This window comes from Ixodes scapularis, unplaced genomic scaffold (assembly GCF_016920785.2).
Source record: "Ixodes scapularis isolate PalLabHiFi unplaced genomic scaffold, ASM1692078v2 PGA_scaffold10__122_contigs__length_95168666, whole genome shotgun sequence".
Taxonomy (NCBI): domain Eukaryota; kingdom Metazoa; phylum Arthropoda; class Arachnida; order Ixodida; family Ixodidae; genus Ixodes; species Ixodes scapularis.
The window spans coordinates 6992823-7006147 of record NW_024609836.1 but is presented as its reverse complement, the minus strand read 5'-3'; the positions used below and the strand labels follow the sequence as shown (position 1 = coordinate 7006147).

The 13325-nt window shown below is 45.0% G+C and overlaps 1 protein-coding gene across 1 annotated transcript in view; it reads left to right on the top strand.

Moving 5' to 3' along the window:
- The window catches only part of LOC8041115, a 63755-nt gene extending 50661 nt beyond the window's left edge, over positions 1-13094 (top strand). The window contains exons 11-12 of the mRNA XM_042288780.1: positions 9672-9777; positions 10943-13094. Coding sequence (XP_042144714.1) covers positions 9672-9777; positions 10943-12705 — 1869 coding nt within the window. The 3' untranslated portion in view covers positions 12706-13094. The remainder of the gene's footprint in view (positions 1-9671; positions 9778-10942) is intronic.
- The last annotated feature ends 231 nt before the right edge of the window (positions 13095-13325 follow it).

Sequence of the window (13325 nt, the reverse complement as noted above, 5' to 3'; positions counted from 1 at the left end):
AAATCTGACTAACAATACATCTAACTGAAAACATGATTGAATTATGTTATGGGGTGTGTACAACATGATTCAATTGATAGGGAATTAATATGAATGCGAAAAAGCAGAGCTATTATTTAGTGACGGAATCCGGAAGAAACCGGCGAAGTAGGTATCACGAGAAATTAAGAATCAAAACAAGCATTTCATGAAGGGCTGTAATGTCAACATTTTACCATTTTCTTAACAGGTCATTGTTTACATTTGTAGGGTTTTTAGTATTACTACGACTTGTAACCCACTCTCCTTCGTAGTGCCCGCCAGTCCTCAGGTTACTTGAAATAACTAAAAAAAGAAAATGACTGGTTAGGCAGAACGGAATACGAAAGTTAACTTTTCTCGCGGGAGCAGAACAGATCTGCAACCACATGCATATATATTGCATCAGGGCTATTTAAAAGAGCAGAACCATTCAGCACTTCAAGTTTGCTGACCTCAATAGGTATACGAGTCTACTTGATTACAAAAAGAGACATGATTCGATGCCGAGATTTGTATTAAAATCTCAATAATTATTTTGGACAACACTTCTCGCAGAAACTCCAACTCTCGCTTCCTCTGGTTCACATTTCGCTGAAATTTATTAAAAATAAAGGCAATACACATAAAGACAGATCTTTTTTTAACTTTTCTTAAGCGACAATCACACTTTTAATGTCCGTCAAACAGAAACGAGTAATATGCTTGTTGTTATTGTTTTTTCCTAATCTGGTACTCATTCTTGTAGAAAGGTCGTCTGCGATAGAACCAGCACTCAAACGCCTTCTTTTTTTTTCGGAAATACTGTTCCGAGTGTTTTGACGTCACCGGGTCGAAGGTGCCTTGACCCAGGCCGACGTGCGTTGCTCCGTCGGGACCGGGGTGTAAGATAGACAGGGGGCGAAACGAGAGCCAAATGAGCGACCGGATTGTGTCCCCCTCGGCTTTCTCTTCTTTTTGTGGCGCCATCTATGTGGAGCACCGCGAACTCTCACTCCGGGTGGGCGACCTTTGGCGACCGGCTAAACTGACGGAGATGGTTTCTCGTGGATTTTCAATGGAGGACTGTCGTGCTCTCGTTTTATTTTCTGCACTCTCCCGTAAAGTTCCATGCAAATCCGATTCCGTTTTTTTCCTCTCGCCGCAGCGCCATCTGTCGCAAATCGGGGGTACCCGCAAGCAGACGAGTACACAATCCGGTCACGGCGCAACGGTAGACTTCTATGGGCCGTTTCCGCACCTGTCTATCTTACACCCTGTTCGGGGCGCATGCTTTGTCCGGAGTGGAGGCGGAAGGCGATGCTATGCGAAGGACACGTTAACTCACTTAATTTCATATTTGCAGTATCGTCACTAAAATAGTACAAAGGATGGAACCCAGAGTATCGAACGCAAGTCGCAAATGTCAAGAATTACTTCCTCTTCTAGGGGTTCTTATTTAAAAAAGCAAATGCAGGAGAACATTAAAACTGATTATGTGTACGAATGCGAAAGCATTCCTACACGCAGCGCATTCTTACAGCAGCGTGCCACGATTTTTTTTTTTTTTCACACGGGGCTCCGGAGGGTGCATCACGCACCCCACTGCGCAGGCGCGGCGAACCGCCGGCTCCACAGCTTCCGTGACGATGCATCTGCGTCGACCTCAAGCGGCCCCGCTGGCTTCCGTGACGAAGCATCTGATATGACGCGTCGCAGCCAATCGGAATTTAGCTGCCGTTTCGCTCAGCCAATATGAATTTATCTGCCGTTTTTCGAGGTTACAGAAAGCGCCGGTTTCGCTCCATCAGACAGTTAATATTTTTCGCATTAAAACGGCGGCACTCTGGGCCCGTCCGCTGATTGATCGGGGGAGCCACGGCTCACCCAAGAGCTCAGTCGGTTGTGATGTCACAGATGGGCCCGCTGCTTCAATGCGTTCGAACTTCGCTTTTCCTCACCTTGGTTTTCCCCAACCCTAAAGCATAGGCGATGCCATCGCACCCAGACCGGAAGCGAGCACTCTTGGGTTTCCAAGTTCCGGCAGAGGTTACACCACTCGATGTACGAACATTGGTCGCCTTCTCAAACCTGAAACACCGATAGACCGATTCTAGCAATACCTACAATTATTAGAACATTTTAAGAGCCTTAAGTTTCACGCCGAATTCACATGTTCCCCGAATGTGGCGCCAACTATCGACAAATATTGGAACCTGATTATGACTGGGTTTCTTAGGCGGAAAACAAGGGCGCCGTTAGGCTTTATATCTGCACATAGGTTTGTTTCCCAGTACGTTGGCTTTCTCTCTAATTTTCGTGGCTCCGCTACTTTTCGCGGACAACTGAGGATCGCGGAGGACATCTCGTTCCCGTTTTAGCACGACGGCTGCGTTGAGAGGTCACCGCTGATGGGCTGTAAAGGAAGAAGGTTACGGCTGCAACGTTAGATGTTACGCCTGAGATGTCTCTCTAATAGGCCTTGTCCGGATATGCCTCGTCCATTGATGAAAATTGGCATCGGCGTTGTTCTCGAGAGTCACCGGCCTGGAGCGGCAGGGGGCGGAATGGATCCCTTCCTCCTACTTTTGGTGGACGCGCGATCTTTCCATCACTTGTAGCTATCAAGCATGACTTTATTTCGTGTCAGCCAACGCAGCCGGCACAAAGTCTGAATAATGTTTGTACATCGATGGTTTTCCTGTCTAATAAAGCGGCAATATATCAGTCACGCATCTTTCTAGCGTGCTTTTCTTAGGTGCGATTCAATCGATTGAGCTGGGACCACTGTTGTACACATTACTGAAAAGTAACCGACTACATACTTTATTGAAAAATGTAAGTGATTACGGTAATCAATTGATGCATCACAAAAGTAATTCAAACGAAGTACCAAAAACTAATTTATTACTTTTCAATTTAGTTTTTTTTTTTTTTTTACTTTTTATTGCGAAATTAAAAGAGCATACATATGTTCAAAATGGTTACATTTTGTTTCTTTTTGTCGTTAAAACTTTGCTAAGCTCCAACAGTCAGAGAGTCGCTGAACACGTTGACATTCTAATCCTTCTGGTATCTTGGTATCTTTTTTTTAGTTGTTTATGGGTAAAAAAGAAAATCGTTCAACGCTGGTGCAACATACACGAGTGACGCAGGGCAGCCTGAGACATTTTTACGTAAAAAGACTCAACTCAATCATTTTAGCTCTTTCGGAAACACATAAAGGATTACTCGTAATATCTGACAGAAAAATAGTAATTGAATTACAGCGAACGTGACCGCAAACAAAAGTAATTAAAGCGTTAAAAAGTTACAATAAATTGTAATTTATTACGAGTAATTAGTTACTGATAGCTCGTTAAGTACAAGTCTGCCTGGGACGGAATGAGCTTAGCAAACCGTAAACAACTTTATTTTTGCGGGCTTGATTTTTTTTTTTTTTTTTTTACATTTTGGGAATCGTGGGTTTTGGCAATATTTCGCGGGCCACACAGCGGTTTGCTATGTACTTTTTACCATAGGGTAATCTATCTTCGAGATCTATTTTTCGCTTAAATATGTAAGCCGCGAATTTCGCGAAAATTAAGTTGTTTACTATAGTCGGGAATGCTTATTTCCCTCAGAATCCTTCGTAGGGCCTGGCGGGCAAACCCCCTTCACCGCACGAACCCACGCCGCTCTTCCATTAAAGAGCAACTCCACTTAAAAAATCTACCCTATCGAAATGACTGATATCACTTTAGGGGGGCAAAATACGGTCATATCCAAAATATCACGTCGAACCGACGCCGCATTACCGATTAAAACCAAATTTAAAAATGTTCTCCCGGCTCGGTTAGCGGCCCGAAAGTGGGTGAGCAACGCTGGCACCGGGTGAGCTAGTGAAGCAACACTGGGCAATGACGTAGTTCTAGTCCTCCGCTCTCGTACGGACGCTTGGACGCGTCGTTTCCCGTGGCGTTCTGCGATTCTGCTGACGGCAAGAGGTGCTTACAACGTTATCCTGTGTTCTCCTATTTTTATTAGCGTCCAGGCAGTTCATTTAACTCCAGCATTGCTTTCGCGACAGCGCGGAGGAGAGCGAAGCGGTGCTGCTCGTTCACGCGCGTGACGTGGAGCCGGAGAGACTCGGCGGACTCGCGTTGGGCAATGTCGAGTACGACTTGTAGTAGTGTTGTGCGTTGCACCAACAAGCCGGTGCGCAACCCTTAGCTGCGGTTCCATAAGTTCCCAAGAGACCGGAAGAGGCACAAGGTGTGGGTCGGTGCCGTTCGCCGGATAGACTTCGGGGGACCGTCGACTTCGAGCTCCAACGCGAAGCTCTGCTCCCTGCACTTTACGTCAGACACCTACACACGGTATATGCGGCTGCTGACTGTTGTGTGTTTCTCCATGAAACACGCGTCTTTGAAGAACGATGCGGTGCCGTCGCTGTTCGCGTACCGTCCGCCGGCTGCTCTAGCACGATCGGCCGGACGCAGCAGTTCGCGGCCGATCTAACTAGCGTGCACATAAAAGCACCTTAGCTTAGCAACTTAGACCGCTTGTGGATACATATGTCCCTATATCTCCCATTATTCCTTTTTCTCTCGGTCCGCGAGCAAGAAACAAATACAGTCACGCTGCGCCGGCACTGACCGCGTCATATTTATAGCAGTCGGATTCGCTTTTTAGCCGGCAAAGTTATAAATGCACACTAAATCTTACTACATTTGGTGCATATTAACAAAGTGAAGCGGTAAAAAAGAAAATTTGCCACTTACCTTCTGTTTTGAAACTCCACGTGCGACGGAGCCGACATTGTCGGTGCGTCGGCTCGGGAGCGCGGGACCAAAACTAGGTCATGCCCACGACGCGCCACTAGTATCAACATTGCCAGGCTGCTTCAGCCGGTAGTTTCGGTTTCGCCGTGCCGCCGTAACAATACTTGGATTCTCGATATCTACAAAACTATACACACTACCGAAAAACAAATTATATCTCGTGATTCAAGGTCGCCGACTTCGACTAAATAGATCATAACCCAAAAATTGTAAGAATGCAGTGGAGTTGCCCTTTAAGGTCAATTTTCTCCGAAGGAAACCGAAAAATACTCGTCCCCTTCCCCGGCCGCAGCCAACTGCGACATTCAAAGGCAACCAGTGGATAAGCATCGTTCGAGCACACCTGGAATCACACATCGCCGTTCGCGTCGAGCAAATGGCAGTCTTGTTTTCCCCCAGCCGAATCCGGTCTGGCAACACGGGCGTTGTGTACTCTGCTCAAACCCGGAACTCGGAAAAGGGTGCATCGATAAAACAGCAAGGTGTTTGCGGGGAAATCTACCCGCAAAAAGAACCAGGCATCGTGGTCGGCTTTCGGTTCGCGAAATGTCGCTTTAGCAGTTGTCATGACATGCCCCAGCTTCACTGAACTGCATCTGACATCTGATGGCACATTTCAAATTGACTTTTAGATAAGGAAATTGGTAGGCTGCGGAGCCCGCGAACGCATTGGGGTTGAAAAAATGGCTAGAAAATATCGAGGCCATTTTTTTTTTAAAGCTCACCGAAGATTGATCATAACCAAAAAATGGAGTTTTTATTTATTTATTTATTTTACCCTCAGGCAGACTTGGACGTAGTTCAGCTACTCTACTCAAACTACTGTAGTTTAACTACTTTTTCGAGTAACTTGGTAACTTTCAATTACAACTTGATTTGGGTAATTAGTAGTTTAATTTAACTACTTTTTTCAGGTAACTTCTACTCAAATTACTAACTACTTTCGAAATTATATAGTGCTAATTTTGCCTCTCACGAAAGTTTGAGCGCAGAAATGAACAAGACGCCGGCAGATAAAGTGGCATTCCCGAACAAGGGGCCCCCTTTTTCGGGAAGGCGTCCTTGGGCCAAGGTGGCGATGAGCAGCCAAAACATAACACCGGCACGCACGAACGCAGGAAGAGATGCTTAACGAGCCTTGGTCGGGTATTGACCTAATCCGGTAATGCACGCAGGCGCCGTGTTTCCAGCTGCAACCATGAAAGACGGGGACACTCCGAGAGTTGTTATTGTTTTCGTGTTGTCTGTCTTTTGTGAGTTCTGACTCAAGCGGCAGGTTCCACGGGAGGCGCCACTGGAATGACCTCGAGGCCGGGCTCCTGTTCCCATGGTCGCCTTGTCGTCAGCGCATACGCCTTTGCAAATCCGGACTCCCCCGCGCACAAACCCTGGCACGGATAATCCGTTCATGGGAGCACGTTCCCGCTTCCAGCTGCAACTGTATACGAGCGACGATGCTTGTTCACGTAATCCTTCGCGTCCTTCCGACCATCCATGCCTGGGAGACCTCCTCTTTTGTTAAAAACGATTTACTTGTCAGGCGTGTCAGCCGCATCAGAATATTGTAGTCGCCGGGGAGGATTGCGAGTTACCCTTGGGAGATCATTTTTGTTGGACCTGGCGTCAGCGGTGAAGTGTACTTTGGTTCATCATCTGTTAAGCCGAAACAATTTTTTTTCAGTAGCGTAGCACTAGCACTACAACGGGACGCGCAGTCATCCGGATGATCTCATCGTCGTGGCGCGAGACTTGAATCCTTGACGGTCTGGTGCACTCGCTCAGCGTACTCTCAGAACGACGTCGGAATAAAGAGGGGCCAGTCATAACAATCTCAACTTGACGAAGAAAAAAGAAAAAAGGAGGAAAGTTTGTTACAAAAGATCCTCCTAGCCGAGGCAAACCTCACATGTTTAGTCATGGACACCTAAGATGCCGACAATCGCTTACCCGACCCTGCACAGCCTGTTTCTCAAATTCAACGCTGCCGTTCCATCCAGCCCGTCGGTGGAACGTCTATTTAGCTTGGCTGGGGACGTCCTTAGAAGGAAAAGGGGAAAACTCTCCAATCAAGAACTTTGAAAGTCAATTGCTTCTGCGAGCGAATAAACTATTTTGGCGAAAACGCAAGCCATAGATAGACTGCATTTATTTTAGGCTCGCAGGGTTTTTCATTGATCAAAACTGCTGTTCATTTTGCTACCACAAAAATATAAAAAAGTAACTTCGAAAGTAACTTCAAAGTAACTCGCTACTTTTTACAGTAGTTAGTAGTTTACTCAATTACTATTACAAATACGTAATTTCTACTCTACTCCAATTACTTTTGGCGTCGATACTCAGTAACTTAACTTAACTACCTTTTTTGAGTAATTTGTACATGTCTGCCCTCAGGGCACAAGGCATTACAGAGGGGAGTTGGAAAAATAGTGATAATAATACAAATGGAACAAAATATACAATACTTAAATAACAGGGAACATGACATTGGCAATAGGTGTACAAAAAAGTGCATGGTCACTAACTGATGTGAGTGATGCGGGTAAGCGGTTCCAGTCTTTGAAAATTCTGAAAATAAATGAGTCAAGATAAACGTCAGAGGGGCAAAATGTGACACCGACTTTAGGACGTTGATCAGGGCGTGCTGAAACAAAGTAAGGAAGACTGATTAGCTGTGATTTAAGCTGAGGAATATGGTGGTCGATTTTATGAAAAAGACAAATACGAGTACAGCAGGATTAAGGATCTTCACAGATTGTTGTATTACCTACTAGAATTCTATTCGAAAGACGCCTGACAACTTCGATATGAGTTGCTTGACTCTACTATTATAAAAAAATGTTCTTTTTTGCTAGGATTCGTGTGAAATAATATTGATAATAAGAGTTTATTCGTTCATTTTTTTATGAGATCGGGTAGGGACCGAAACAAAAATCCGCGCTTGACGGCTCAACAAGCTCTTTTTTTCACTATATTCCGCTGCAGAATGAAGGAATTTGATATAAAACACATATTTAGTACTATCAGTCATTAATATTAGAATAAGAGTAGGTACTACAATAATTGCTCAATATTAATACGCGGATCCCTAAGACTAAACTTACTAATATCGCAAATCCATGTTGCATCAATGGCAGGAAATAATTAAAAAGACTCGAGATAGAAAACTATATATATATATATATATATATATATATATATATATATATATATATATATATATATATATATATATATATATATATAAACTGAGAAGAAAAATCCCTTGGTGAAAACAGCATCAACGGACATTTATTCTTCAACGTTTCGGCCGGAGTCCGGCCGAGACGCCGAAGAAGAAATCGTCCGTTGTTGCTGTTTTCACCGAGGGTTTTCTCTTCTCAGTTATATACCCACGCCTTCAGCCTCGCGCCACCATGCCCGTTATATATGTGTATATATATATATAATATTACTTGGGATAACGTTGTAAATCGCGTAAGACGACAGGGTGTGAACGTAAAGTGATGACTAGAGATCTCAAGTCCTCTAACAATCTTGTATTCTTCAAATGTCCCCTTTATCTGGCATATCCGAATTCGATAGTTACTGCCCGCTGTTCAAATACGCTATAGCGGTTGTTAGAAGTACGAAAATTAAATTCCTCTCCGCAGTGGAGAATTTGGCTTGTCTACAGGCTTTGGGGGGAAAAGGGGCCCGTTCCAATAATTCTGTTTTCTATGCGCTGCCATCTTTGTTCACAGGGCCGTGAAACGCGTTCTGAGCGCGTGTGGTAGCTCTTTTTTGCCGAATATAAGTTGTAGCGCATAAGTTCACAGACCGGTAATTCGGCATTTTTTCCTGGGTGACAAGTGCTGGAACGGAATGCTCTCAGATCGAAAAAATGGTCAAAGTGCAGGCGAACTGGTCCATATTTATTACGATGCTTAAACCCTTACACTGGGAAGGGAACTTGAAGATAAATTAGAAGGGACAGAAGAAAGCTGGCATACAAGAAGATAAAATAGAAGGGACAGAAGAAAAGTTACAGACAAGACGCTTGTCTGCACCTTTCTTAAGTCCCTTCTAATTTATCTTCACGATCATTGCGGATCGGTTCGCGATGACTCGCTATCTGTTCCCACTGCAAAGGGCGACGTCGCTTCCAAGTGGGACCTCCGTCAGTCTCTTGCGTTTTAGTTTCGCTAGCCCAGGCGCCTCACGGGGTACATTTCCCAGCAAATAGCGCGGAGCAGCCCGTGGTTGCCTTTAAATTTAACATCAGCTATATCACATTGTGACGTGGAGCAGCTAATCTCTGATTTAAATATGCAAGCTCAGGCAAATACTTCAAAAGTTAATATTTAAATTGAAAGTTATAATTATATTATTTGCTAGTTATCACTTTATACTGATAACCTGACGTCTGCCGTGGTCTGTGTTACAGCTGGGTGATAAACAGGAGGTCACTGGGAAGTAAATCTAATCGGATCTGGGCCCCGCGTTCGTCTGCTGGCGCACCCAGCGCCCGAGCGCTCGATGCATAAGCTCCTCAGATGGCCACAAACTGATAAGCGCCGTTGAGCCAGTCAGTAGATAACGGTCTATAAAATTTATAGCGAAATAATAAATGTGGTCTTTCAAGTGATTTTTATTAAATTAACTTCAGTCGTTGGTAAAACACCCTGCTCATACATATTAAAACTATCAGAGGACATTACCTTCACGAGTTTTGGGATTCAGCCGGTTTGCAACTTTTTTCCAGTGTTCAATCGACACGTTTTGGTACTTGCCACAAATTAATAAAATTTAGCGACTTATTCACACCGGTCTCTTATGAAGCCAAATCTTAATATTGTTCCATTTGGTTAGCAGAAAGAAGGAGACAGAGAGGAACGAAGAGGCTCTGACAATGCCCTGGAGTGCGCAAGCGAGAGCTACAAGCGCCGTCATGCTGTGGAAGCGCGCGCCTTGGCACCAGGTAAAGTGGGCCTGCCGCACTAAACCCCGTTTTAGCTACCACCAGGTTTCTCAAATTTCCACTTTAAATATAATGATAAACATCGGTCAAAGGGGCAGGACACATGGAATAAACACAGGACAAGCACGCACTGTTCATGTTTATGTTTAACGATCACCAACTAGCCCAACATACCGCCTTGTTACACTTGAAAAACACGACCCTTAAGCCTGGTTCACGCATTGGCTTTTTGAGTTAATCAACAGCGTTCCGACCGCTTATGGCTAAGACAAGAAAGCATACTGGCGCCATCTGACGAGCATACCTAGGACACTTAAGATATGCGTACATGTTTCGCTTGGTTTCACCGTGTGCTTGAAATAATTCTCGGAATCTTAAAAGAGGCTATTTCGCATAGACAGTGCGTAGATTTGATCTTGGAGATACGGTAAAACCTTTAATCTGGTCATACGTCAATCGGAAGTGTTGCTAGGCTACACGATAGATGGCGCCAATGTGTCTGTGTGTTGTGTCGTCGTAAGCTGCTAGAAGCGGCTGCTACGCAGTCAATCACGCTGAGACCAAATTTTCTAAACTAACCTTCACGGCGTCACTTGAGGTCGGGCCCTGAGTTCCCGCAACAGGTAAAGTACTAAAAATACCGACCGAATAGCGGAGGTTCTTCAAGAAGCTTACTCAGCTGAAATATTTTCTAAAAAAGAAAGCTCTTAACTGAACGTTCAGCTTGTCGAAGTTCCTCTGGAGGCTGCTTCAGCGAAGTTTCTACGAGTCTTCTACTAGGAAGCTTCTCTGAATGTTCTATTTTTGGCATAACACCGGCTGCCACTCTAATTCTCTCAGGATATTCTACTAATTTTTTTGACAAACCTTCGTACGTTGTTCAAGTTAAAGACCAAAGAGGTGAGGCTTGGGATTACACGTGTTTTTGCGTTTTCATAAAGAATAAACCTGAAAATTAGTATCACACTTATACACGCAAGCCATTTGTGAATTGGTAATCAATTTTTCTGTCCTCCTTGAATATTTTCTGTTTACGTATTATTAACGATTACTATCGCCTTAGAAACCTGCACTATTTTAAGTCAAGCCTGAATCACTCTGTTCACGTTAGTCTACATCTCATTCCAGACAACTGAAGTGTCCTCACCTTTCCGTGTCTCTCTAGGATCAGAACAGGACCCTGATAGTCATAGGCACAGGCAGCAAGCAGAGATGGGAGCATCAGCGCCACAAAGCTCAGAGACACAGATGCGCCCTGTCTACCAACATCCTGCTTCGAAAAAAAACCTGTTACCAGCCATCTTGCCCAGCCCACTGACTAGTGTATTCACGGTGGTAAGAGGTGCCCCAAACATTCCCACGACACGATCAACAAACTACAGTCACATCAAGTCACGGGTCTTTCCACAACGGCCGGCAGAAAGAGTCAAGCTTACCGAAGCTGAGGAAGAATCTTCAAGCAAGCCTTTAAAACAAAGATTTCGCAGTAAAGATGCTTCAACAAGCACTGCTGGGGTCTCCAGCAACCAGGCTTCGCGGCTGAGAGTAGAGCGGATTAAGAAACAGCTCGAGGAAGAGACACAACGGAAAAAGGTAGAGAAGTCCATGAAGACGGTCTCTGTGTCTGAACAGAGACAAGTGAAACACAGTTCAGTGATTGACCTTAAGAAAATTTCAGAAGAAGATTTCGAGTATAAAGTTTCCTTTGAACTTGGTGGTTCGGAAGAGCTCGAGAGCATGGAGAAAAAGGAACGCTCTAGATCAACGACGCGAGAAGAGACGAAGCAAAGCTACCAGGAAACTCCAACGAGGCGTTCCAAAGCCACACCAAAACGAGAAGCCAGAAAGGGTGCAACACCATCGAAGTCAACAGCGTCCAACCAGAAGCCGGAGCAGACCTCATACAGGAGCCCTGAAGCGTCATCTCAAACTGCGGAGGCCAAATCTACGTTTCCGTTCCTCAAGAAACACGAGGGACGGCTAAGCGTACCAAAGCCCCACGACGATAGTAAACCGAAGCTCTCAACGGCCACGAAGTCGCATAAGACTACCACCTCGGAATCTACAGGCGCCAAATCTCAAAGCGTTTTCACTCAAAGTGTTCAGATTTCTTCGACGGAGCCGAAGATTGAAGACGCGAAGGAAACGCCAAGACGTCGCTTCTCGAAAGCTAGAAATGCAGCTCCAAAAAAAAGTTCGGCGTTGCTGCCTTTCTGGGTTCCTCACGATCCCAGCCGGGTGGACACCTCCAAGGAAGACTCCTCATCCGCCCGGCAGAAGTCCAGCGTCCGGGAGTCGCTTGGAGAGCAGGCTGTACGTTTCAAAGACTGGATAAAATCCCGGAAAAGCAGCAAGACCGGACGCAGGTCAGCGGCGACCAGAACTGCCAGCAGGATATCCGCAGACGCCACGGAAGAACTCGCGCGAGAAGTTCAACTGAGAGATGGGGATTCCAGTGAAACTGACTCGGGTCACGAAGGTGATGGCATTCTTCCCGACGAGCGCGTGAAGGATGCCCTCCTCGAGAAGGTAAGCAGGAGTCTGAGAAAGAGCGTGCTTCCTCATGACGTTGTCACGATGCAACTGAAGCCGTCACCAGTGGTCACAACTGACGACGACGTCGAAGCAATCACTCGCACAGTGCGGATGAGCGAGTTCCTGGAGGCGGCGCAAAGGGACATTGTTGTCAACTGCGTCCAACTGAAACCAGACAATGTTTCGGAAACGGGCAGTTCTCCGGACGTCGTAAGCAACGCCAGCGACAGCCCCAGTAGCAGCGGGGACAGCAGCGACGACGGCATTATAGAATTCGAGATCCGACACGGGCGCGAAAAGAACGTCTTTTGGTTACCCACGAGCAAAATGCGGGACAACAAGAAATGGCAGGTGACATTCATAGTCGCAAAGGCTGGCAGTAGCAAGGAATGAAAGGATAATAGTAAACTGATGGAACGGAGTTTAAGGTTAGACTAGATTTTTAACAGATGCGATTTTAAAATTCTGCAATAGATCCCCCAGAATTACCGTATACTTTATCAGACCACGGTTTACTGACTGTCCTCTTTACTAGATATTGCTTTCTGTTCAATACCGGCGGAACACGTGCCGTAGATTATAAGCCATACGTGTCCGCTCTACAGTCTGTTCGATGGAATACTGCCATTAGTCCACAATGAGTTTACCTAGGTATGAGACGTGCACTTATATAATAAAACAACTCAATGTTTATTGTTACTGACATATACTCCCGGGATATATGACATTGATTGGTATGTATACCATGCTTTCAGGAAATACAGCCTTTTGCTGACCTTGTGCGTTGTTCGTTCACTGCAAACCTCTGCTGTGTTCGATCTACCTTCGATTTCCCCAACTCTTGCTGTCTCAATCTCTATTTTAATGGATATTTTATTATTATCGCAAAAAACACTGAATATTATGAACGAAGTGAATATAAAAAAAAACTAAATCTGTTTTACAGGCCTGCATGTTTTATTTTGTTGCTTTATAAAATACATTGCATGTTGGAATAGCACTTAACATGTTTT